Below are 27,751 nucleotides of genomic sequence, written 5' to 3' on the forward strand. Positions count from 1 at the left end.
GATAGAAATTAGTTCTCTGGGGTGACATCCAACTTCCTTAACCGTGAGACTGTCCTTTTCTCTTGCAGTCTCCTGCTTCATTCACTACATACATTCCAACTTCTGCAACAAATGAAGTAGATGTCTAGGTAATACTTAGCCCTGCCTTGAGTGCAGGGGACTGGACTAGACGACCTCTTGAAGTCCCTTCCAGTTCTATGATTCTGTGATGTATTACACTTAGCCACCTCATACACTATAGAATAATTCTCTGAGCACTGAATAATGCAGGGGTCCTGTGGCGGGGAAAGAGTATGTGACCATATAATTAAAGACTATATCATAAAGAATATATTTACAGTGGCTGAGTTAAAGTTGAGCAGGCAGTCACTACATATGTAATGTAGGAGGAATTAAATAAAATCCACTTAATTCATAATACAGTTCCGTAGGAACAGCTTAAATGGGAAATGTAGAAACTATTGAACTTACTGCAGCATGGCAAGCAGTGATATTTTGCTAGCCTAATGTTTAGGATCACAGTTGATCAGTGACCTTCAATCTCTATCATAGCACATTTCTGTGTGGAGTGTGGTTTCGCAGAGCAGAGGACTGGGATCCTTGGACCTGTCCCTACGAGTGCCCATGAATAAGGCTGCGAGTATGTCATGGAGGTCACAGAAGTCATGGATTCCGTGACTTCTGCAGCGGCCGGTTCAACTGGCTCAGGGGCAGCTCAGGCAGTCGTACCGGCCGCTGCTGGGGCAGTCTCAGGCCACCACGTCTGTCCCCCCTCCCCCTCCCCACCCCCGCCCCGCAGCACCAATGGGGACCCGGGCTGAGTGCCACTGCCCACCCCCCCAGCACCAGTGGGGGTCCTGGGCCACACACCCGCTCCCCAGCACCCAGGCTGCCCTCCCTCAGCACCCGCGGTACTCTCGGGCAGCTCCCTCCAGCCCCCAGTTTTAGTTGGGGTATATAGTAAAAGTCATGGACACAGGCCATGAATTTTTCTTTACTCCCCGTGACCTGTCCACTTTTACTAAAAATACCCATGACTAAAATGTAGCCTTGCCCGTGAACAAATCACTTAATCTTTTTGTGCCTCAATTTGCTTCTCTGTCAAATTGACAGCTCATTATTAACACCTTAATTGGTACATTATAAGGTTTAATTGTTTAATGTGCTTCGAGAGCCACTGATATGCCCTGTTCAGAGTGTTGTTAATAGTTATTACTGCTAGGTAAAACTGGTTCTTTTCTGTATCACCTTTGCTCTGCCTTTTTTTAAAGTACTGTTGTTCTTTACTTCATTTGTTGTTATGTTGCCATTCCTCAGCAAAGGGGGGTTAGGGAACTTCCTGTGTATTCATTTTGAAACGACAACGCAAGTCCATATCCAGGCTCTTTAGCTTTGAGGGAGTTAGTTTCTTATTGCTATGTAATGAACACTGCGTGTGGCCAGAAGGGGGTAGTATAGGCTAAGAATAACTAAAGGAGCAAGCAGTTTGTCTGAGTGAGTCTGCAATCTTGCTGATAGGTACAAGTAATAAGAAAATAAATTTACAGTTAGTCCATGGAAACAGTAACCAAGAGATCAAATGTTCAGCATTAATCTTTTGCTGCCAGGTATTGTGGTTATTAGACATACTGTATTAGACATTTTTGGTATCAAAGGAATTGTTGTATTGATTCTCAGTGTGCTTGTAAGTCATAGAAGTTAATGATGGTGCCTAATAAGACTCTCGTCTACTGCAGGGTGATTCCCTACAATATATTTGCTACTGTCTCAACCTAATTTTAAAGGGTGTATTCCAGTGTTTTTATGGTCTTTGCATTTGGCTCTCTCAGTGATTTCAGTTGCCTCTCTGACCTAGCTCTGCCTTCAGAATAGCTAAAATAAAAAAAACCCTGAATGCTGCAAAGGGCCCAATCCTGTGAAGTGCTGCAAGTCTATACGAAAGTGCTGAGAACCCTCAATGCACATTGAAATCCATGTGACTTGAGGGTGCTCAGTACCTCGCAGGATCTCTCAATGAATTCTTAGGATTGCTACCTCCTAGATGCTCTCTCATTGTGAGATTGCTAAGAAACAAGTTTGGAAAGCAAGTGTCTCAGAAGAGTGTGTTCCATACAATGGCTACAGCCTATTACAAATGGAATGGAATGAACTTAAAATGAAATTACGTTGTTCTGACAGCTGGCATCTCAGCTGTTTTTTATTATAGCTTTTAGAGCTTACTATAAGCAGTCCTCTAAAATGAAGGCAACTATTTAATGTACAGTCTCCTGAGCCCCCATAATGGGAGTCGGAAGTGCTGGGTAGTTTGTCCTCATGGTGATTTTTATAAAACTATATTGCACATGGACTACGAAACCTCCAGTGTATCAGTCTGTGGCTGTAATTCTGTTGTGTGTTTTCTACAGGTAAATCTAAGACCAAGGAGAACCGCCAGTCAATCATCAACCCTGACTGGAACTTTGAGAAGATGGGGATAGGAGGTCTTGACAGAGAATTTTCAGACATCTTCCGTCGAGCGTTTGCCTCTCGAGTTTTTCCACCAGAGCTTGTGGAGCAGATGGGTGAGTACAAACAGCAGAAATACATCTAGGGTACCTGCATTCAGTTCTATTTCTGATTCAACAGATCAGATCAGAACTAATTGTGTGATAATGCTGTGACTCTGAAGTTATTTAAGCCTGGGAACCCTGGGGAAAAGGAAAATGTACTCTTTTCCCACTGCCCCCAAATCTTGGTACTGCTTTTTTTTAATTGGACTGTGCACACTAAAAACAATTGGTATCTAATGCTGGAGGCTATCTTGTCCTGTGTTTGTTTTTTTTCTGTTGGGATCTATGAAATCTTCTTTACCAATCTGTTAGTGGTCTTACTACAAAAACTACATTCTCTGGCCCCTATTTGGCTCAACAAGTCCTGGTGCTGAAGAATGCCCATTTCTTCAAACCGTAGTTGCTGGTGATGCCATGACTAACTTTGGTTCCCTTTGTTATGTTGCCAGAATGTTTCTAAACCCTGGATCTGCAGCTGCCTGTTTTTGATACCTGTTCGTCAGCTATGCACTCTTTGTATACTTAAATATCATGAATTTTTCCTTAAAAGCAATGGGATTTTGAACACAGAAATCTCTTTGCTTCCCAAAGCAGTGTCCTGTTCATCTGTCGCTGCATGTATAGTTTCTTTTTTTATTTCCAGCACTGATGAGATTTATACAAAATATCAAATCTAATTTCACAGTGAGAAGAATGATCTGTCTTGAATTGCTGTCATAGAAAACCTGACATGACCGCTCAGCTTTTACATGTAATCGAAAACTTATGTGATGTCAAATTGGGACATCCCTGTGTAGCAACGCGGTGAAAGCCGTTAACCATTACTTATTCTCACACAGGTACTGATGTGAAGATCATGTACCAGATTTAGCAGAACATTTGGGACGTCAACTCTTTGAGCCAAAGAGTATGAGCCAAAGTGCTGACCTGTCAACCAAATCAGAAGCCACTTTTATGTCAATATAGGCCAGGTGAAGCGAGCAGTTAAATTCTTGTGCAGCTTAGCCAGAAACCGGAGGGTATGGACAGTACCCACTGTCAACCGTCCAGCTGCGAATCCTGATTGTTGTTGATGACAGTGTCTCCTAAGGAGTGGCTTCATCCTACCAAGCACATCATGAGCAAAGACCTTTCCAGGGACTGATGTCAATGACATCAGCCTGTAGCTGCCACACTTGGCGTGAGATCCTTGGACAGACAGACTGATGACGTCTTTCCATTCTGTGGATACTCTGCCCGATGCTCACACTTTTAAAAAGAGTTGATGGAGACCAATGCTCCCTGGTTACAAGGCATCTTTGAGCAGCTGGAGTGGAATACCATCAGGTCCAGCAGCATGTCCATTCTGTAAATTTTTGGATGGCCTTCCGTACTTTGAGTGAGAGAAGATCAGCATTTGTCCCTGGGTCATGTAGCTCTGAACAGTCATCAGCAACGGTGTTTCAAAATTTGTTTTCCATCTGTTAAGGACTTCATCTGTTGATGAGCAATGAGAGCCGTGTGGTTTCACGGGGATATTAGAAGACTGTTTGTGGCTGCCAGCCAGGAGAGTGATAGTTCTATAGGCGAGATGCAGATTGTTGTGCTTTAGGCTGTCCTCTGCTTTGTTGACCAGAGAGTTGGTGTAGATCTCATGGTCATGTTTTGCAATGGCCCAGAAAATGCTGGTTAACCTTTGTTATTGGACGTCTGTCTGATTCTGTGCTTCTGCCTTTTTTGCTTAATTATCAAAGGCCTCTTCAGAAAGCCAAGGTTTCTTGTGTCATTGTCTGAAGCTGATTGTTTCAAGTGATGGTGTGTGATATAGCATTATGTATACCACTCCAGGTGATTGCCACATCATCCAAGAGGATACTAAGGTTAGGTATGTGATCTTTGATAGCCTATGTGTATTTCACAGCTTCAGCAGAGCCATTGGAAAGTTGCTGGACACTGTACTGTCTGGCTTTTGAGGAGTTGGGAGATGCAGTGATAACTGAGTGACAGCTAGTCTGTGATCTGAGTTTACTGGTGCTTCTGTACCGCTGAAGACTCAGTGAGATTTCACTATGGAGCACTTTCTGATGATGTTGTGGTCAGTTCCTTTCATGGCATGTCCATTGCTTGAAATCCAGGTCCAGGAATGGTTATGGAGATGCCAAAAGCGCTTGGTACTACTAACATTTAGCTCTTCCATTTATGTAACTGTGATCAGTCTTCTAGAGAGTGGAAAGCAAAGAAACCTAATCAGGTAAATATAACTCTCCTCTTTGCTCCCATTGTGATACAGACATGCATTTATGCAGCTGTTCAGTGAATAAAGGTTAGGCTTTTAATGGAACAGAAAACAATTATGGACTCTGGCATTCATCACCTTAAACTTTTACTTTTTGAAATGACTAGAATGCATCATCTTCACACCAGAGATTCAAAGTCCCTTAACCCATAGCATTTGAATGATGAATTCAGCTGAGTTTAACAGAAACTGCAGAGGTAAACTGGAAAGTTTCATCTTGGTTCCAGTACAACTCCACCCACATACCTCCCCCAGCTGGATATTGAATGATCGCACACCAGTGGAACACCAAGATAGGATTATATTACCAGAATATTCTCATTGGCTGAGAGTACCCTGAGAGCAAGACACTGTTACTTAGCAACTACATGGAGCAGCTAGCTTCACAAATGTAACCCTTTCATGGGCATCAGTACATTTGGAAGAGGTCAGAAACCTTGCTGCTATATCCAGAGACTGAGGTGCCTGTATGTATAATGTGTAGTGTTCAGATCTTTCCTTTTCTTCTTATATTAAGTGAATTTATATTAATAAAATGATAAGGCTCTGAAAGAGCAATAGTATTTTGGGAGGCAGTGCATTAAAGGGATTGCCAGGTCTTAAATAAATAAATAAATATAGTTACCAACGCAAGTTTATCCACAGACTATTCAAAGAGGCATTTCACAGGTAAGTGGATGTTAAGACACCCAGCGGAACTCCCCTTCTCTCTATGATGAACCCTAGGGCTAAAAAGCTTATCTGAAATTTGAAAAAATGCTTTCTGACATTTTTTTTCTGCATTAGTCATAACTTGCTTTTCAACTATATTTCAGATCTCAAATGCCAGTGTGACATCTGTTCAGGTCTGCATATAATTTATTAGGAAAGAAAAGAAAACAATTGCTCACTGTCTGGAGCTGCAAAACTTACCCTTTCCTGTTTTCTGCTAAGTACTCACAGATTATGCCTTATATGCAAAATGCAATAAATATGCCATTTGCAGCCCTGTAACTATACAGATGCTATCTAGACCCTTTGCAGCATAAAATAAAATATAAATTCCTTGTAACTGTTTGTGATTCCCATAACAATCAAAGAATGTTCTGGAAGTGAAGCATATAAGTCAATATTAGTTAGTCAAATCTGCAGAGCACACAGGCACTGCACTGACTTCAGAACTGCCTGGTGAATGTGATATGAAATCTTAACAGACAAACATTTGCCATAGATTGATTGGAATTAAGAACACCAGTGCTGAAATAGTCCTTTGGTTACTACCTGACAATCTGAGTTAAACAAGCACACATGATCACTTCCCAAAACAAAATGCAATACGTATCTGGATAGACCAAGGGATATGGAATTTATTGGGGTAAATGGGGGACTTTTCAGTGCAAATGCACAGTGGAGGAAGTAATCTAATTCAGAATATATTGGGCGGTAGGACAATTTCAGATAGGCAAAGTTCTACATTAGCCTGTAGCTTCATTATTTGTATTGTGGTACCGCCTGGGAGCCTCAGTCATGAACCAGGACACCATTGTGCGAAATGCTATGTGTTCATATTAGATTTTTGTATAACATTCATTATATTTGCAGAGATGTGTAGAGCAGGGTAAATTAGCCATCCAAAGGCTACAACAATTCTGTGCTGAAGTGTTTATTTCCTGCAATTTACAAATAATCCAGAAACAGAATGCCTGTAAAACTGTTTAAAATTATTCTACCATAAATAAGTCGCTATGCTAGGAAAAAAGAAGAATGCCTCTAAAAATGCTGCAATTCAAACAGGAATTATTTCAGGACAGTTCTACAGCCTGTGTTATGCAGGAGTTAGATGATTGTAATGGTTCCTTCTGGCCTTGGAATCTGTGAATGAATCTCCAGGCAAGAGCCCGACAAAGAAATGCTTGTCTAGTTCAGCCTCCTGCTGGTTTTCTGAGCTTCTCCAGGGAGCCTTTCATTGCTGCTAGCAGAGCCCAAACAGCCTACAGGTCAACAAAAGCCCAACAAGAGTCCTTAAGACCTGGACCTGATTGCTCTTTGTTCCTATGGCTCACGTGTGGTTACTCTGCCACAGTATGGTATGGATTTTGAGAAGGGCACTCTGTGTCCAAACTCCTATCTTATTTACTGCCCTTCATGGTTCTCCTTTCCTGCACCATCTGCGCATGTTCACATCTTATTTTTAATTAAAATAATCAGTGGGCAAAACTATGTCTGTGTATGTGCACAAGCATTGAAGACACTGTGAGCTTTCTGAGTGCAGTTTAAGCCTGTGTTTGTGAAACCAAGACCATAGTTACTGAAAGGACTCACGGCCATCTTAAGAAGAATGGAAACACTGGAAGGAGTAAGAGAATCCATAGGGTTATCAGGGAACTCTCTGGAATCATTAGAGTTTGTGGCAAAAACTTAAACATTCTAGTTCAATCAAAGTAGTGGCCAGAGACGAAGGGCCTTCAACAGTAGCTTAGATACAAACTTTGACAACAGCAAAGCTGATAATGAGATCAGAGAAGAACACTAGGAGGAAAACAAACTGAGAAACAAGTGCTTGGTCCTTATATTGGCTCTAGAAGGGGATGTTGAAAATGAAATTAGAGTGAAAAACCATAGAATGTGCACAATTGGATAGATAGAAGTGTGACTTTGGTCTCCTCTTCTCCATTTCCTACCCCACTCCCCAATAAAATGCTGTCCTATTGATATGAAGTGCTGTGGGAAGTTGGTTTTGAAGATAGCCTGGATTGATTTGAAAGGTTGACTTTTAAATCTAAGCTATCTGGAGCAATCATGATGGGCTTTGCACACACTGGATGCCCAACACTCCCTGTGTATGTCTGTGTGCGGGGGATCACTTAGTATCTTCTGTAGTGAGACTGAAGACCTGAAACTATCTCATAACCTTCACTGGTAACTAGGGTCGTGTAGCAGTAAAGATGACTTAGTCTTTTGTGTGTCATTGGTAAATAGTTGGGAAACATTAGTGGTTATGTAAATGACTGATGCAACTTCTCATATTGTAACGTGGTATTTTATTCATCTTTTAGTTGTGAGCCTCCATTCAGCAATCTGAGGGCTTTCCCATGATCTTTGAGAGTAGAGCTTTCCTATAATCATTTTGGGCATAAGCTTTCGTGGACTAAAACCCACTTCATCAGATGCATGGGGTGGAAAATACAGTAGGAAGATATATATAACATGTGATACAGCATGGCCAGAAGGCATCAGGAGAGTGATATAGGAGAGATGTGTAAGTCCCAGGATGAGGAGAAGCCTTATTCCCTGTAGAGGGAAGAAAGATTTCTATAGATTAATTAAAAGCACCTGAAGCCAATTAGAGCACCTGAAGCTAGTCACCTGATTAAAACCCCCCTGCTTCAGTTAGCCAGGGGAAGGAGTTGGAGCAGAGAGCAGTTTGAAGGAGTTGAGGTAGAGGAGAGTTTGGAGAAGTGCCGTGGCTGGCTAAAAGACCAAGACCCAAGGTAAAGAGACACCCAGCTTGTGCAGAGAGAGAGGGCAGGAAGCCCCACAAGCTGAAGAGCAGGAGAGGTAAGTAGCCCAGGGGAAGGAAGCACTAGTTCAAGTGGTTTACCACTATCCCTAGGACTCCTGGGCTGGGACCTGGAGTAGAGGGCGGGCCCGGGTCCCTCCCTCTCCACTACCCTTCTCTGGGTTACTAGTGGGACAGTAGATATCCTAGTTCAGGGTTAGGAAACTGCGCCCTGAACCCCCCCAAGAAGAGGAAGTGCGGAACCCATGATAATCGTACTGGCAATTTGCCACACGTGGTGTGAGCAGTGGGATCTCTGCGCTGGGGACTTAAACCATGGTTAACCAAAACCATCCTGTCCCCAAGATGGACGACGTGGTCAAGGCTCTAATACAAGCCACTGCGGCCCAGCAGGAAGCTATCCGAATCCAAGCAACTGCGCAACAGGAAGCGACTCGGGTGCAGCAGGAGACTAATCAACTGTTGATGAATCAGGCTGCCGAGGACCGAGCGCTGCTACAGGAGCTGGCAAACCAGATGAAGGCCCTTATGGAGCGGAACCACAATTATGATGGAACCCGGACTATACGGGCCAGCCACTGCCTACAGAAAATGACACGGGAGGATGATGTAGAGGCATTTGAGATAACAGCCCTGTGGGAGGCCTGGCCCCAAGATCACTGGTCTGGTATCCTCGCCCCGTTCCTGTGTGGAGAGGCCCAGGCAGAGGGCAGCAACCAGGATAAGGGGTCGGTGTTACGAGTGTGGGGAATTGGGGCATATAGCAGCCCAGTGCCCCAACAGGGAAGAGCCTGTGCAGTGCAATCTGGGGGATCCTGGGGAACAATGTGGCCTAATCGGCCTGGTAGGGGTCGCAATGACCTCACAGGGGTATACAAGGTCAGTAAAGATAAATGGTATTGCGACCAAAGCATTAGTAGATTCCAGGAGTGCTGTCACACTGGTTTGGGGAAGTTGGTGGGGCAAGACCAACTAACCTGGGCCAAAACCACAGAGGTAACGTGCTTTCATGGCACCGTAAATTTCTACCCTACAATCCCAGTATGGATTGAGATCCAGGGAAACACTACCACGGTAACTGCAGGAGTGGTCCCTAGGCTCCCCTACCTGGTCTTAATTGGTGGGGACTTCCCCGGGTTTGTGAACTTACTCCCCCCAGTAGAGCCAGGGTAGCAATCCCCGGGCTGAGACAGAGGCACCTACAGATAGCCTCACTCCAACTTTTGCTGAATTTGCCCCAGAGCTATTTTCATCCCCCGGGAAACCCCGAAAGTCGAGGCGGGAAAAGAGGGCAGATAAAAGGCTAGGGACCGGGATTCTAGCAGAGAGCCAGCAAGCCTCCCTTGTTGGTAAGCGAACCTGTTCAGGAGGCCAGGAGACAATTCAGGCCTGTGAGGACTCAGAGGCAGTTCCTAGCCCAAGTACGGGCAACCCAAGGGGCGGAGAAGAAATAGGTCCCATGGAGTTGTCAAGTCAGTACCGCATGTGAGAATTTCGGGCGGGACCAAGCCAATGACCTGGTATATGTGAATGTGAGGGAGGAGGTAGTGAAAGTAAGTGGTGTACCCGTGGAAGGAAAGACCAAAGGCCCAAGGCCGTATTATGTGATCAAACGTGATCTGTTGTACCGAATACTGCAAATTCGAGGGGAAGAAGTAGAGCAGCTCTTAGTCCCACGGAAACACACAAGGGCAGTACTAGTTAGCTCATAGTCATTTATTTGTGGGACATCTAGGAGTAGACAAGACACTTGATAGAGTCCTAAGAAGATTTTATTGGCCAGGAATACGCGCAGAGGTCCAACGCTATTGTACCTCCTGCCCGGAATGCCAGTTGCATAGCCCCTGACCTCACTTGCAGGCCCCATTAGTACCTTTGCCTATTATTGAAGTGCCTTTCGAAAGAATAGAATCATAGAATCATAGAATATCAGGGTTGGAAGGGACCCCAGAAGGTCATCTAGTCCAACCCCCTGCTCGAAGCAGGACCAATTCCCAGTTAAATCATCCCAGCCAGGGCTTTGTGGAATAGCCATGGACCTAGTGAGCCTGCTGGAAAGATCAGCACGGGGCCACCAAAACGTATTAGCAAAAAGAAAAGGAGTACTAGTGGCATCTTAGAGACTAGTCATCCTTGACTACACTACATGGTATCCAGAAGCCATTCCTTTAAGAAACCCCCCACATCCAAGGCGATAGCAAAAGAACTACTTCAGTTTTTGCCAGAGTGGGCATCCCTAAGGAGATCCTGACTGACCAAGGAACCCCTTTCATTTCGAAATTAATGAAGGACTTATGTACCCTGGTCCACATCCATGCCATATGGACCTCAGTCTACCATCCACAAACAGGTGGACTGGTCGAGTGGTTTAACCACACCCTTAAAGGTATGATCCGGAAGGTGGTAGCACAGGACGGAAAAGACTGGGATACCCTTCTACCATACCTAATGTTTGCAATACGGGAAGTCCCCCAGGCATCCACCGGTTTCTCTCCCTTTTGAGCTACTATATGGACGCCACCCACGCGGAATATTAGATATCACCAACGGGGACTGGGAAGAACAACCCAACCCAGGAAAGAATGTCATTGAGCACATGACACAGATGAGAGAGCGAATAGCTCGAGTAACCCCTGTAGTACGAGAACATTTGGAAAAAGCACAAGAGACCCAGCGGACATATTATAACTTCCGGGCGAAAGTATGGAAGTTTCAGCCGGGAGAACGGGTGATGGTGCTAGTGCCGACAGGGGAAAGCAAACTCCTGGCCAGCTGGCATGGGCCATATGAGATAGTGGAAGCCATTGGGGAAGTGGACTATAAGGTCAGACAACCAGACCGCCGAAGACCAGAGCAGATCTACCAAGTAAACTTACTGAAGCTCTGGCGTGACTGAGACACATGCCTGATCATTTGGAGAGCTCAACCTCAGACGGACGACCCACAGGAGCAGGTGAGGATATCCCCCGAGTTAGCCCCAGAACAACAAACAGAGGTCATTGATATGATCCAATGGAACCAAGATGTGTTTTGTACAAAGCCGGGCCATACGGCACTGGTCCAATATCATATCGTCACCAGGCCCGGAATAAGGGTGACGATAAGACCGTACCGGATACCGGAAGCTAAAAGAGAGGAGATGAAGAAGATGTTGGACCTTGGGGTTATTGAAGAATCCCACAACCCAGTGGTCCAGCCCTATCGTCCTAGTACCCAAGCCTGACGGCACTCTGAGGTTTTGCAACTAATTCCGGAAGTTGAATGAAGTATCCCATTTCGATGCCTATCCGATACCACGTGTCGACAAGCTAGTTGATCAGTTAGGCAAGGCCCGATACCTACCACTCTGGACCTGACCAAAAGATATTGGCAAATTCCCCTGGCCAAGAACGCCAAGGAGAAGACTGCTTTCTCTACACCTGATGGCCTGTTCCAATACACTGTCCTCCCTTTCGGATTCCATGGGGCCCCTGCAACATTTCCACGACTTATGGATAAATTGCTGCAACCCCATGCCAAGTATGCCCCTGCCTATTTAGGCGATATAGTCATCCATAGCCCTGACTGGGAAACACACCTAGGGAAAGTAGAAGCGGTACTAGACGCCCTGTGGAAGGCTGGCCTCGCTGCCAACCTTCTCAAGTGCATGATAGGACTAGCTGAGGCCAGATACCTCGGGTATGTAGTAGGGAGAGGCTTGGTAAAACTCCAATGGAACAAAGTGGAGGCAATGCAAGATTGGCCTCGGCCAGTCCGTAAAAAGCAGGTCAGAGCATTTCTCGGGTGAGTAGGGTACTATCGGAGATTCATCCCTCATTTTGCCACAAGAGCAGGGCCATTGACATTGATAAAGGCTTGGGGCCCCGAGATAGTAAAATGATCTGATGCAGCAGAAGGAGCATTCGCAGATTTAAGGACAGCCCTTTGCTGCCATCCAGTACTCATAGCCCCAGACTTCAAGAAAGAACTTGTCCTAAAAACAGATGTCTCGGAAGTAGGGCTAGGAGCCGTCCTTTCGCAGATGGTAGGGGAGGAGGAACACCCGATCCTGTATCTCAGCCAGAAGCTCCTCCCCAGGGAACAAAAGTACGCCATTGTTGAAAAGGAATGTCAGGCAATAAAATGGACCATGGAAACTCTCCGCTACTTACCTACTGGGGCGGCGATTTAACCTGGTGACAGACCACGCCCCGCTCCAGTGGATGCACAGAAACAAGAAGAAGAATACAAGAGTGACTAGATGGTTCCTATCTCTGCAACCCTTTCATTTCCGAGTACAGCATAGGGCCAGAAGCCAAGACAGCAACGCAGATGGCTTGTCATGAAAGCATTGCCTCTTGTCCCAAGTAACCCAACCCCATGGTGTTGAGCAGGGGGGCAGGATATGTGATACAGCATGGCCAGAAGGCATCAGGAGAGTGATATAGGAGAGATATGTAAGTCCCAGGATGAGGAGAAGCCTTATTCCCTGTAGAGGGAGGAAAGGTTTCTATAGATTAATTAGAGCACCTGAAGCTAGTCACCTGATAAAAACCCCCTGCTTCAATCAGCCAGGGGAAGGAGTTGGAGCAGAGAGCAGTTTGAAGGAGTGGGGCTAGAAGGGGCTAGAAGACCAAGACCCTAGGTAAAGAGACACCCAGCTTGTGCAGAGAGAGAGGGCAGGAAGCCCCACAAGCTGAAGAGCAGGAGAGGTAAGTAACCCAGGGGAAGGAAGCAGTAGTTCAGGTGGTTTACCACTATCCCTAGGGCCCCTGGGCTGGGATCTGGAGTAGAGGGCGGGCCTGGGTCCCTCCCTCTCCACTACCCTTCTCTGGGTTACTAGTGGGACAGTAGATACCCTAGTTCAGGGGTAGGAAACTGTGCCCTGAATCCCCCCTCCCCCCAAGAAGAGGAAGCATGGGACCCATCATAATCGTACCGGCAATTTGCCACAAACAGTACATGAAAAGATGGGAGTTATATCTTCCTACTGTATTTTCCACTCCATGCATCTGATGAAGTGGGTTTTAGCCCGCAAAAGTTTATGCCCAAATAAATTTGTTAGTCTCTAAGGTGCGTGCCACAAGTACTCCTCGTTGTTTTTGCTGATACAGACTAACACGGCTACCCCTCTGAAACCTGTAATCATTGATACTGAATCAGTCTTGTCTACAGCCCCATTTTAAGTGGCACCAGAGCAGCATTGTGAGAGACTGAGACCTTCCTTTTCTGAAGGTAATGTGGCTAGTGGTTAGAGCAGTGAATTGGAAGTCAGGAATCCATGGCTCTGTTCTAGCTCTGTTACTAGCTTTAATATTAACAAACATATTGCCGTAAATTTACTTTACGTTTTGTGGAGCATAGATAAGACATGTTTCTTACACCAAAAAACTTTAAAAAATTTACGTAAACATTCTTCTGGCTGGATTGCAAGTTACTTGGTCTTGCACTTAGCTGTAAATTTCAGATTTCATGAGACCGTGGTAAGTAACTTATTCTCTGTAATCCTCAGTCATCTCTTTGTTAGACGTCCTTAAAACATGTATTAAAGTGACAGCCAAGATTTATTTACTTGGGAGGTAAACATTAACCAAAGCAAAGCTAAGCTGATAATATGATCACCTCAGTAGAAGTCCTGTGGTGTTAGATGCGTGTGCCACATCCCTGGGTGAGCTAAGAAAGGGCTAAACCACTTCACTAGGTAGAAGAGGAAGGTAGCGCTGAAATTGTCTGCACTATTGGATCTGGACGGAAGAGCTGATAGCAATTCCTTGCTAAGATGTTGGGAGTGGAACAGACAGCTTTGCTTCTTAAGTGGGGAAAGCTGTAAAAGGAAATAAAGGCTTCCAGAAGAGAGGGGAGAGAAGGACTTCTAAGAAGAGAAGAGGAACTGCTCTTTAGTGTCCTTTAGGGGGCGACTCCTGACTTCGGCCCCAGTTAGGTGGGGGAAAAGGAGTATATACCCACTTTTTTTGAACTGAGGAGGGTTCTTGTGCTGTCAGAAGCTGTAGTGATTGGAAGGACTGTTCCTTTTCCCCCAAAGGGACACTTGGCTGATTTGTGTGGCCAGCCAGTGGCCCTGTTACATCGATGATGTCCCGAGCACCTGGTGGCTCCTTGATATCAGTATTTGTTTTGTAATACATTTGTGTTATCTTTTAAAAAAGTGTGCATCCTATTTATAGACACTGCGGTTTAGACTAAACAAGCACCCAGCTTCATTCTAAAGACTGCAGAAAATTGCTGGGGAAGGCCATGGTGTTAACATCCAGGTGAGGTATGAAATGTACAGATAAATGTAAGACCCTGTGATCTGGAAGCCATCCAGTGATATTATTTTAATCTTAATTTAGCTATCTGGTTGCATTTTTATTATTAAACTGTTAAAAGATGAGGGCAGTCTGTATCTCTTGATGATGCAATGATTGTTAAAAGCCTGAAATTAGGCTGTTTCATTTGCTATCACAGTCCCATTTGGGGTGATGTGTTTTGATCGTGTAGCCAAAGGCACTGTGTGTGTTTTGGGAGCTTATACTTGGGGCTGATTTATTTTCAGTTTTATCACATTCCATCAGAAGAAAACTGATAAATGTTCTGTCATTGCCATAAATCTAGTCAGTGCCTTCTGAATGGAATATACATGCATTTAAAAAAAAAATCATGGCCATGTAGTGGATAATGGGGAAGGGAGGGAGAAAATTAACAAAGGCCTAATAAGAACTGTTTGGAGAAATATGTGATTTGTTTTGTCAAACAGTCCGTTCTGCAGGGTCCATTTAAATTAAAACCTCTGCTGGCTGCTTAAGATCTAGCCCCATGAGTGCGCCTACTTTCTGAGGAAGAAACAGGAGCAAATCCCTTCAGTTTAACTTCATGTCAGTAGCACTTAAATATTACATAGCGGTCAACTAGAGGCAGTAGATCTAGGCAGGAATAATGGAAGGCTTACGTGGGAGAGGAGGGGGACATTTCTGTGTGTGTTAATGGAAAATCTTTTCTGTCTGGCAGGTAAAGTCTTGGAACCCTAATCATACACTAACCTGCTTGAAGATTAATATATAAATCATCTTTCCCCCACTGTACACAAGACCGGTACATTGTGTGCAGATGTCCATTTCACATTGGTGCACCTGAGTGGTAACCTCATACCAGAATTCTTTGATTTTAATTCAAGGAGGAAGTACGCCACTAAGTAGGAAAGCCCTGACCCGCTAAGGCAATTTTATTATTAAGAGAGATAAATACATGTTATTAAACTTAGTCTCATTTTGGCTAAATGTCATTCTGGCTCGAGTCTCCATTTATGATTTCTATCACAGTGCCATTACAGTGGTGGCTCTGCCATTGTCTTTTTGGATCTTTGTCATCAGTTTCCCCCAACTTCATTATCTGTGTAGTTTCCTATTTTTCCCCTCCTGCTTTGCCGTTCCCCATGGCATAGCATGATGATCCAGTATCCATGACATGAATGACCTTAGATTTAGTGGTAGTCCTGATGCTAAGCCTAACCAGTTAGAAATGCTTGGTCAGAGAATAAATTGAGTTTATAAGATCTGCTTGACATTTAGCCACACTGGTCTGATCTCGATAAATTGCAAAATGGAGATAAAACTTAATCAAAACTCCTGCTTTGTTGTGGAACTGAGTTGTGATTTAAGACATAACATTTGTAGTCTGTCATCACCTGTCTATTTTAACCAGGGCCTGTTTGTTTTAAATGTTTTTAAATTTTGGCTAGGTGTAGCTCTAGTTGTGCAAGAAAATCTTCTGATTGTAACAGCGTGTAGGATTTCTGTTTGAAAGGAATTCATTGCTCTGGCTTCCAGAAGAAATGTTCTCACTTAATAGGGAGATAATTTAGCACTCTCACAGTGCGATTCAGCAACACAAACATCCCTGTGAAGTGCAGATGAATAGTAATGTCCTCAATTGTCAGATGGCGAAAGCAGAGGCAGAAATGTGAAGTGACTCGCCAAGGCCACAGAAGGAGTTAGTGTTGGAGCTGGGACTCCAACGCTTAGAATCATAGAACTGGAAGGGACCTTGAGAGGTCATCTAGTTCAGTCCCCTCACTCAAGGTGGGACTAAGTACTTCCTGGTCCTGTGCTCATAATGCTCAATGGATAGCTTTCTAGTTGTCTCGAGATGGAGTATTGTGTATTGGAACCTGTCACCTCCTTAAAGACTTCCAATCTGCAGTAGTGGTGAGTGGCCATGGTCCGTGATGTGAAGCTTGACAGTAGCTAGGCAGCTGGTGTGCTGAGACCATGGCCTGTCATGCTGACCAGCATTGTCTTATTGTTTCCTTGTGCTCCTCAGTCTGTCCATATCTGTCTGTTATCTCTTGTTGTATACTTAGATTTTCAGCTCTTTGGGGCAGGGACTGTCTTTTTGGTGTGTGTGTTTGAACAGAGCCTAGCATAAAGGGACCCTGGTCCTTGACTGGAGTACCTAGATGTCACGAAAATATAAATAACATCCCGTGGGCCATCCCTGTGCCTAGAGACTTCACCTTTTCCCTCTGAACTGCTCTCTGTGCTGTTGGCCCTTTACATGGGAGACGTGCCTATAAATCCTACATGACTAAACTAACGCTGCCAAGTGGCTGCTCAGGAGCTCTGATCTTATTTTCCTGATTTAACCAATGTCAAATGAGTCTTATGAAAAGTGAACTCATGGTGGTTGCTTAGAAAGGGGGGGAAAATACTTCAACACTACACCCCTGGCTGAGCAGCTGTCTGATTAAAGGGTATCCTGCCACCCCAAACTAACTCTCCTACAAACCTGTTGGAGTCTCTGGGTAGGTTTTGGCTCTTGGTTTTCCATAGAGAATAGCCTTTGCGGTATTTTCTCAGAACTCCAGCTACAGGTAAGTAAAATTCCTTTTTGGTGTATCTCTTCTCCCCCTGACCCCCCATGCCATTATCCCTGTCACAAAGGGTGAGGTGAAATGAGCTCTTATGTGTACATTTCATGGGGAACAAGAGGTTTCCCTTCCTTATAGCTGCAGAAGAGAAATCATCAACCCTTATCTAAAAGCATGTGACAGGTTTGTAGCAAGTATGATGATGATAGGTGGGACTGGGCTCAAAACTCCAGATGTCCCTAAAAGCTTTACAAAAAGCACGTCAAATGACAACCTTACAGAAACTGAATTGATCCGAAGAGAAGGAACTTGGCCAGTCCGAGAAGCTTGTCTCCTCTCATCCTCCCCTTTTTGCAGGTGTGCTACATTGCATTCAATACAGCTGTTGGAAGAAACTCTCAAATCTGTTTGTGAACATGTGCCCTGACTTGCCAGTAGCCTTTTGTTTGCCTTCGTCAACTCTGAGCACAGTGGAGCCATCTAAGTGTGCTTGGGATTCTCTTTCGAAGCATCATTCATCATACAAATCCTGCCCCACGCTTCTTGGCTACACAGGAGATCATATTCTCCCACAAATGTATTAACAGTTCCTCTCCTGACGCTAATTGGACAGGAATCACTTCTAATTTATCATTGCCTTGCTGGTTCCTGTGTAAAATGGTCTTTGCTAACCAGTATTTTGTTTCGTTTTTGACTTCTGAATATCTGAAAGTTGAGTAACAGATTTTTCTGAACCCAGCTTCCTTGATAATATCTTTGTTGTGGCAAAACAGTTTCATTGTTCGCAGCCCAGAAATTTTGTTTTGTTGCGATGCGTAACAAAATTGAACTGTAGTTTTCTGAGGTTGCTTGAGAGGGCTGGATACTCTTCGTTTTGGTATTCTTCTCTTTTGAAGCTGCAGAATTTTTTATTCACTGAATGTGTTATAGAGGCACAACCTGAAAACATAAGACAGCAGCAAGAAAAACACAGTGGGGAAACAAACTAACACAGATCAATGACAATGCCTTGCTATGCTCATTTATTCAAATTGAAATTAACATAATTTGCCCAAGATTGCTCAGTTTGTGACAGCACTAGAAATTGAACTCAGATCCTGTGTGCGCCAGTTTGGCACCTTAAAAAGATGACCACCTTACTTCTCTATTAACCAGTATATTAAATGCTGCAAGAGTTTTTTAATATGGGGTTTACACTAGGAAAACATAATCTAATAGTAAAGCAGAAAGTCAACATGGATAAAAGGAAACTAATCTCTGAAAATAAACATGATCTATGTAGTTAGCTATATCTGGCACTGAACTGGTTCCAGTGACTAATGGCTTTTTCTCCATAGAACAATTAAACACTCAAAGGTTTCTAAATATGTTTTTAGACTGATCTAATCTACTGTGAATCAAACATAGTTCTGAAATGTGTTCAAATATATCAGTACCAATTTTCCGAAGTAGTTTTGGTCTCCCAATTTTCCACTGGGCATACAAAGCAAATTAACTTAGTTCATTCATCAAGGTTAGATTTCCAGCATCAGTCGATCCCCCCCCCCCCCCCCCCCCCCCCCCCCCCCCCCGCCCCATATACTCTCCCCTGGCCCAGAATGTATGTGTGGGATCATGAGTGAGTGGGGGATGTGGCTCATGGAGTGGAGCTGGCTCCAGTGAATCCATGTGTTCAAGCATTCCCAAGCTCACAGCAGCCATTCTCGCTGCTGAAAGCTTCCCTGCCTATAGGTGGTGGGGATGTCATAGCTGGGATTCCATGCTTGCTGTCAGTCTAACCCAATTGTCTTATGGGGTCCAGAAAGAACTTTCTTCTGCTAGGCAAGATTGGCAAGTTGTCCGGTGGTTTTTTTCCTCTTTCCTCTGAGTGTCTGTCTACACAGCAACTAGACACCCGTCGCTGGCCCTTGGCAGCTGAGCCAGGCTTCCGGGGCTGTTTCATTGCTGTGTCGACTTCCAGGCTCTAGGACCCTGAGACATGAGAGGCTCCCAGAGATCAGGCTTCCGCCCAAGCCCGAAAGTCGACACAGCAATGAAGCAGCCCTGCAGCTTGAGCCTGAGTTGGCTGACCTGGGCCAGCTGTGGGAGTCTCGTTGCTGTGTCGACATATCCCGAGGGTCCTGGAGACCTGGTGGATGGGGATAATAAGGATGAGACAGGAGTACTGTTTTCAGGACACAGAAGGGTAGGGAAGGTGTGGGGAGCAATACATGTCAAATGCAGCTGGTGTCCAAGTGTGGGTGAGGGACTGTAAGGGATTCTGTTAGCCTGTGAGGTGAGAGGCAGTTTTAAGTCTGCACATCCTGAGCGCCCGATTGTTTGAGCCTCATCCTCCCTCACGTGGGGAGGGTGGTGAAATTCAGTAGTGGACTAAATCACAAATTGCATGGCAGGGGTTTAGCCAAGGAAGGCGTCTCCCAGTGAGCTCTTCCCTTGTTCTTTAACACGCTTGGTGGTGGCAGCAGAAAGTTCAAGGACAAGGCAAAGTTTGTACCTTGGGGAAGTTTTTAACCTAAGCTGGTAAGAATAAGCTTAGGGGGTCTTTCATGCGGGTCCCCACATCTGTACCATTGAGTTCAGAGTGGGGAAGGAACCTTGACATTTAACCCTTTGCTGGAGCTACTGAATGTCTGGTCGTTTGGAGCGTGTCAGTCCCTGTCTTTAATATTACTGTTAATGAAGTTGCATTCTGCTGTTTTAAATCCATTTGTGTGTCTTTGTTTGCTCCCCTGTTTGTCATCATCAGTTGAAAATTAGGGCTCTTGCAGCAAACCCTAGAACATGTGTATTTTTCACAGGGCTGTGTATGATGGAGCTGCTGTAGGCTTAATTTTCAATTACAGTGGAATAGCTAGCTAAGGGTATGTCTACACTACGAAATTAGGTTGAATTTATAGAAGTCAATTTTTTAGGAAGCGATTTTATACAGTTGATTGTGTGTCCCCACTAAGACCATTACGTCGGCGGAGTGCGTCCACAGTACCGTGGCTAGCATCGACTTTCGGAGTGTTGCACTGTGGGTAGCTATCCCACAGTTCCTGCAGTCTCTGCCGCCCATTGGAATTCTGGGTTAAGCTCCCAATACCTGATGGGGCAAAAACATTGTCACGGGTGGTTTTGGGTACATGTCATCAGACGCCCCTCCCTCTGTGAAAGCAACGGCAGACAATCGTTTCGCTCCTTTTTTCCGTGCGGACACCATACTGCTTTCAGCAGACGGTACAGTAGGACTGCTCACAGTCATCATTGAACCACTGCTTCCGCTGCCACTCTGCTCTCCTGCTCGTGTCTCGATAGCGAATTTCTCCATGTTGGCTGTCATGGGCTCCCACTTCTGCTGCCACTCTGCTCTCCTGCTCTCATGAATCCACCTCGCAGGTCCTCTCATCATTCTCTATAAATATCTATTCTTGTGGCATCCATTGTCAGCCACTGCTTCCGCTGCAACTCTGCTCTCCTGCAGACGCCGTACCACGGCAAGCATGGAGCCCGGTCAGATCACCGCGGGAGTTATGAGCATTGTAAACACCTTGCGCATTATGCTGCAGTAGGTGTAGAACCAAAACCTGCAAAAGCAGGCGAGGAGGCGACGGCAGCGTGGTGATGAGAGTGATGAGGACATGGACACAGACTTCTCTCAAAGTATGGGCCCCGGCAGCTTGGACATCCTGGTGGCAATGGGGCAGGCTCATGCTGTGGAACGCCGATTCTGGGCCCGGGAAACAAGCCCAGACTGGTGGGACTGCATAGTGTTGCGGGTCTGGGACGTTTCCCAGTGGCTGCGAAACTTTCGCATGCGTAGGGGCACTTTCATGGAACTTTGTGACTTGCTTTCCCCTGCCCTGAAGTGCAGGAATACCAAAATGAGAGCAGTCCTTACAGTTCACAAGTGAGTGGTGATAGCCCTGTGGAAGCTTGCAACGCCAGACAGCTACCGGTCAGTCGGGAATCAATTTGGAGTAGGCAAATCTACTGTGTGGGCTGCTGTGATCCAAGTAGCCAACGCAATCACTGAGCTGCTGCTATCAAAGGTAGTGACTCTGGGAACCGTGCAGGTCATTGTGGATGGCTTTGCTGCAATGGGATTCCCTAACTGTGGTGGGGCTGTAGATGGAACGCATATCCCTATCTTGGGACCGGACCACCAGGGCAGCCAGTATGTAAACCGCAAGGGGTACTTTTCAATGGTGCTGCAAGCACTGGTGGATCACAAGGGACGTTTCACCAGCATCAACGTGAGATGGCCGGGAAAGGTACATGACACTCGCATCTTCAGGAACTCTAGTCTGTTTGAACAGCTGCAGGAAGGGGCTTACTTTCCAGACCAGAAAATAACCGTTGGGAATGTTGAAATGCCTGTAGTTATCCCTGGGGACCCAGCCTACCCCTTAATGTCATGGCTCATGAAGCCATACACAGGCAGCCTGGACAGTAGTCAGGAGCTGTTCAACTATAGGCTGAGCAAGTGCAGAATGGTGGTAGAACGTGCATTTGGACGTTTAAAAGCGCGCTGGCACAATTTACTGACTCACTTAGACCTCAGCGAAACCAATATTCCCACTGTTATTACTGCTTGCTGTGTGCTCCACAATATCTGTGAGAGTAAGGGGGAGACGTTTATGGCGGGGTGGGAGGTTGAGGCAAATCGCCTGACCTCTGATTTCGCGCAGCCAGACACCAGGGCGGTTAGAAGAGCACAGCAAGGCGCGCTGCGCATCAGAGAAACTTTGAAAACCAGTTTCATGACTGACCAGGGTACTGTGTGACAGTTCTGTTTGTTTCTCCTTGATGAAAACCTGCCCCCTTGGTTCACTCTACTTCCCTGTAAGCCAACCGCCCTCCCCGCTGCAATCACCGCTTGCAGAGGCAATAAAATCATTGTTGTTTCAAATTCATGCATTCTTTATTCATTCGTCACACAAATAGAGGGAAAACTGCCAAGGTAGCCCGAGAGGGGTGGGGGAGGAGGGAAGCACCGGATGGGGTGGTGGATGAGGGGAGGAGGGAAGGACAAGGCTACATTGCACTTCAAAACTTATTGAATGCCAGCCTTCTGTTGCTTGGGCAGTCCTCTGGGGTGGAGTGGTTGGGTGCCTGGAGGCTCTCCCCCCCCCCCCCCCCACATTCTTGGGCATCTGGGTGAGGAGGCTATGGAACTTGGGGAGGAGGGTGGACAGTTACACAGGGGCTGCAGCAGCGGTCTGCGCTCCTGCTGCCTGTCCTGCAGCTCAACCATATGCTGGAGCATATCAGTTGATCCTCCAGTAGCCTCAGCATTGCATCCTGCCTCCTCTCATCACGCTGCCACCACCTATCATCTTGATCCCGCCACCGCTCCTCTTACTCCCCCTCCTGTCCTCGCGTTCATTTTGTGCTTTCCTGGACTCTGACATTGCTTGCCTCCACGCATTCTGCTGAGCTCTTTCAGTGCAGGAGGACTGCATGAGCTCAGAGAACATTTCATTGCAAGTGTGGTTTTGTTCACCACCTTATCTGCGCTAGCCTGTGGGACGGAGATGATAGGGGGAGCGTTGAAACATTTGCAGCTCCAGGTGGAAAAAAAGGGAGAGTAGTATTTAAAAAGACACGTTTTAGAGAACAATGGATAGACTCTTTCACAGTGAACCAAGCTGTTAACATTACATAGCACATGTGCTGTTGGTACAAGGTCCGCCCCCCGCCCAATTCTCTGGGATAATCGCTTCACCCCTCCCCCCATCGCGTGGCTAACAGCGGGGATGATTAGTTTTCAGCGACAGGCAAACAGCCCAGCAGGAACGGCCACCTCTGAATGTCCCCTTAATAAAATTCCCCTATTTCAACAGGTGACCATGAATGATATCACTCTCCTGAGGATAACACAGAGAGATAAAGAACGGATGTTGCTCGAATGCCAGCAAGCACTGGGACATACGCTGCCATGCTTTCTTATGCAGTGATTCCAGACTACGTGCTACTGGCCTGGCGTCGTTAAGTGTCCTACCATGGAGGAGGGAATAAGGCTGCCCTCCCCAGAAACAAGGGTGAGGTAGTGGTAGGGGCACCCCCTAGAATTGCATGCAGCTCATCATAGAAGCGGCATGTCTGGGGGTCTGACCCGGAGCGGCCGTTTGCCTCTTTGGATTTTTGGTAGGCTTGCCTGAGGTCCTTAAGTTTCACGTGGCACTGCTGCAGGTCCCTGTTATAGCCTCTGTCCTTCATGCCCTTGGAGATTTTTTCAAATATTTTGGCATTTCGTCTTTTAGCACGGAGTTCTGATAGCATGTATTCGTCTCCCCATACAGCTGTCAGATCCAGTACCTCCCATTCGGTCCATGCTGAAGCTCTTTTGCAATTCTGGGACTGCATGGTCACCTGTGCTGATGAGCTCTGCATAGTCACCTCTGCTGATGTCCTCGCCACGCTGGCCAAACAGGAAATGAAATTCAGAAGTTCCTGGTGCTTTTCCTGTGTACCTGGCTAGCGCATCTGAGTTGAAAGTGCTGTCCAGAGCAGACACAATGGAGCACTCTGGGATAGCTCCCGGAGGCCAATACCGTCTAATTGCGTCCACACTACCCCAAATTCGACCTGGCGATGTTGAGTTAATCGCTAATCCCCTTGTCGGGGAGGAGTACAGAAATGAATTTTAAGAGCCCTTTAAGTCGACAAAAATGGCTTCGTCATGTGGACGGGTGCAGGGTTAAATCGATCTAATGCTGCTAAAATCGACCTAAACTCGTAGTATAGACCAGGGCTAAGATTTTTGTGTTTTGACACTGAATGCATCACCATGTCATGTGAGCCCCTAAAATCCTGCATCTTTGTTGGAGTGCTGGTTTAGGATTACTGTGGGAAGTCTTGGAACTTGCTCGTGATGTAAAATTTCATCCATAAATGTTGCATTAAATGCATTTGTATGTATTCAATAAATAGTGAGTCCTGTGTTGTGTTCATAGTGGGGTTTGGTTAATTTTTCCTATTGATCCTGTAGTAGTTCAGTTTTCTTGGCTGACAAAAAGACTCAGTTGTGTTGCTAGGTTAAAATTGCTCACTTTGAAAGATCTCTCGCTGGATAAGCTACTTTGGTTTATTTCTTGCCTGTCTGGTACCAATTTTATTCAGCTATATCTGTGCTGCTAAGATTGTTCGTGTTTTCATAAGTTGCAGCCATGCTACATCTAAGGATTTTACTTCTTCCTTTAGGGCCTTTTTGAGAAGCCGCCTAATGTAATGAAATCTTCCTTTTTAATGTTCAGGGTCAATCAGTTTATGGTATATTGCATCTCCCTAGGCAGGGCCATCTTAATAACTTTGCAGGCCCCTGGGTGCAATGTAAATTTGGCGCCCCTATTATATTACAGTAGGAAATAAATAGTAATTATTGTCTTTAAAATTTTATTGTGAACCAAAACACAACATAGTGGTAACAGGAAAAAAAATGTATATATATTTTGCTGGTTTAAAAGCATCACTTTCTAGATTTGCAAGCAGCAAAGTCACAAATCACATCTGCAAATTCAATTTCCTGAAGCGCTTCGGACTCAGTATTCATCAGAGCCTGCATAAAATATTTTTTCCCACATCACTACTGTGGTCCTCTTTCTGCAGGGGACTCTGGACACATGGCCAGTTTTGCCCCTGGCTTAAGACATCCTTGCATATGCTGAACCTGATTCTGTTGTGGTTGCTATTACTTAGTGGCTCAGCTACAGTTAATTCTTGTATTAACTTGTGTGTGTTGTTTAAGCCTCTTCCCTTGTGTGCTCTAGAGCTAGCTGTTCTAAGCAAGCTTTTAAAGTTTCACACTGTTGCTTCTTTCAGCTTTGTTCCATTGTGCCAAATGACCAGTTTATCTGGGGGTAGTTGAACTCCATTATCATTTTCTTAGACTGTGCTGCCTATTTGATCTCTCTTGACATTTTGCAGTCAATTTCCTTTTCTTTGTTTTGAGGTGGTATGTATAGCCTGATGAATATTTTTGCAACTTGGTGTTCGTATTTGTCCTGGTTTAGATGGGTGGGTCTCACCACTCAGAATGTTTATCTCACTGTTCTGTAGAATCTTTTTCAACCCACCATTACTCCCCCACTTCTTCAGCCTAGTCTATAGCCAGGGATTGCAGTATCCAACAGACTTTTTTTTTAAATTCTGCCATCTTTCCATAATAGATATGACATGGTCTTCCATTGCAAGGCACTCTAGTTCATCTATTTTTACTTTTAAGCTTTCCATATTTGTATATATAAATGTATAGTTTCATTTTAACCAGATGCCTAGTTTTATTTACCTGTCTTAGGATTTATACTGCCACCGATCATCACTGTATTTTATTGCATACATATTTTTCTCTCATATGGGTCATTAGCTAGTTAGAACCTACTACCTTCAGATGCGTAGCACAGAGTGATAGATTTGCCATCACTTAAAAACTTAAAATCAGGATTGGATGGCTTTCTAAACTCTATTCTAGGTCCCCCATAAGTTCTGGGCTTGATGTAGGAGTCACTGTGTGAAATTCTCTGGCCTGTGCTATGTAGGAAGTCATACTAGATGGGTATCCAGTGCTGTTTCTACTGGGGTCCTGCATGGATGTACTCTTGGCCCAATGCTGTTAAATATCTTTATCAATGAAGTGAAAGAACGAGGAATAGTCAGACTGGATCAGACCCGTGGACCATCTAGTCTAGTGCCTTGACTCAGAATGTCGCCTGCACCAGATGCTTCAGAGGAAGGTGCAAGAAACCCTGGGGTATGTAGATGTAGGATAATCTGCCTAAACCTAACACCTAAAAGAGGGCTTGAGCTTTGAAGCATAAGTTTTATATTCCTTCCAGAAATTACTATATTAACTATAACACTGGATAGTGTTGGTATCCATAGCAATGGCCAACCCCTCTTTTGAATCTTACCAAATTCTTGGCCTGAGTGATATCTTGTGGCAATGTGTTCCACAGTCTAATTATGTGTAGTGGTAAAATATCAAGTCATTGCTAGTAAAGTTTACAGATGACACGAACTGGTCGACTGGTAAATAAGTCAGTTGTACGAGCAATCAGGATCACATGGTAAACTGAACTCATTTGAGCAACATGCCTTACAGTTAGAGAAATTTTAAGAAGCTCACCAATTCATCAAAAAGAAGATTAAATCTAACACACACAGGCTGAAATCTAAAGGTGGAGAAATTCAAACTAAAAATTAACAGAATAACCACTAGAACAAGTTCTCCTGGGACGTGTTGGATTCTCCATCACCTGAAGTCTTTAAATCAAGGGGGAAAAAAAGCTCTAACTCAACCAAAAGTTCACATCACTGTGTGAAATTCTCTGGCCTGCATTATGCAGGAAGTCAGGCTAAATGATTTAATGGTCTCTACCGACCTTAAAAATATATTAATCTATTAAAAGAGTTTCCAGAATGAGAACAAGGAAAGGCCCAGTGTGTCGGGTACAGGAGCCATTTTAGCAACACGTTTTCTCTTCTCCCTGCTCCTATTTAACCTGCACAGGCTCACACAAAACCTTCTGTTTCCCATTAACAGGTACTTTTTTATATCTTTCAGTTGCCTTACTTCTTATGTTTCCTTTTTTTCTAGGCTGCAAGCACGTGAAAGGCATCCTGTTATATGGACCGCCAGGCTGTGGTAAAACACTGATGGCTAGACAGATTGGCAAGATGCTGAATGCCAGAGAGCCAAAGGTGGTCAATGGTCCAGAAATCCTCAACAAATATGTAGGAGAGTCTGAGGCCAACATCCGCAAGCTCTTTGCTGATGCAGAAGAGGAGCAAAGGAGGGTAATGCAAAAATAAATAAGTAGCAAGGTCAATATGCCTAGGTATGAAGAATGACGGAAGGTTTACTTTTCAATAAGTCTTGGAACACCAGGGAAGTTCCAGAAGACTGGAGGAAAGCTAATGTTGTGCCAATATTTAAAAAGGATAAACAGCTAAGATAATGGAGCAGTTGATAAGGGGCTTGATTAATAGAGAACTAAAGGAGGGTAGTATAATTAATGCCAATCAACATGGATTTATGAAAAATAAATCCTGTTAAACTAACTTGATTTCTTTTTCTGATGAGATTACAAGTTTGGTTGATAAAGTTAATAGTGTTAACGTAATATACTTGAACTTTTGTAAGGCATTTGACTTGGTACTGCATGACATTTTGATTAACATACTACAAAGATATAAAATTAACACGGCACACATGAAATGGATTAAAAGTTGGCTGATAGGTCTCAAAATGTCGTTGCAAACACAGAATGATCATCGAACGGGAGTGTTTCTAGTGCCCTCCCTTTCCCCCCCTCCCAGGGATTGGTTCTTGGCTATTTATCATTTTTATTAATAACATGGAAGAAAACATAAAATCGTCACAGATAAAGTTTGCAGGTGACACAAATTGGGGGAGTGATGTATAATTAAGGGGCAGGTCACTGATACAGAGCAATCTGGGTTGCTTGGTTAGCTTGTGGAAGCTCACAATGTGTTTTAATAGAAATGTAAATTTCTGCAGTTGGAACAAAGAATGTAGGCTTTACTTACAGGATGGGAGACTCGGTCCTGGGAAACAATGATTCTGAAAAAGATTTGGGGGT

At 44.8% G+C, this 27,751-nt stretch overlaps 1 protein-coding gene across 5 annotated transcripts in view; it reads left to right on the top strand.

Annotated features, from left to right (window-relative positions):
• The window catches only part of NSF (N-ethylmaleimide sensitive factor, vesicle fusing ATPase), a 174,033-nt gene that overhangs the window by 64,780 nt on the left and 81,502 nt on the right, over window positions 1-27,751 (top strand). For all 5 annotated transcript variants that reach the window (XM_037886719.2, XM_037886720.2, XM_037886721.2 and 2 more), the window contains 2 exons: window positions 2,406-2,561; window positions 26,746-26,945. In XM_037886719.2, coding sequence (XP_037742647.1) covers window positions 2,406-2,561; window positions 26,746-26,945 — 356 coding nt within the window. The remainder of the gene's footprint in view (window positions 1-2,405; window positions 2,562-26,745; window positions 26,946-27,751) is intronic.

Source organism: Chelonia mydas, chromosome 27 (assembly GCF_015237465.2).
Source record: "Chelonia mydas isolate rCheMyd1 chromosome 27, rCheMyd1.pri.v2, whole genome shotgun sequence".
In the NCBI taxonomy this organism is placed as follows: Eukaryota; Metazoa; Chordata; order Testudines; family Cheloniidae; genus Chelonia; species Chelonia mydas.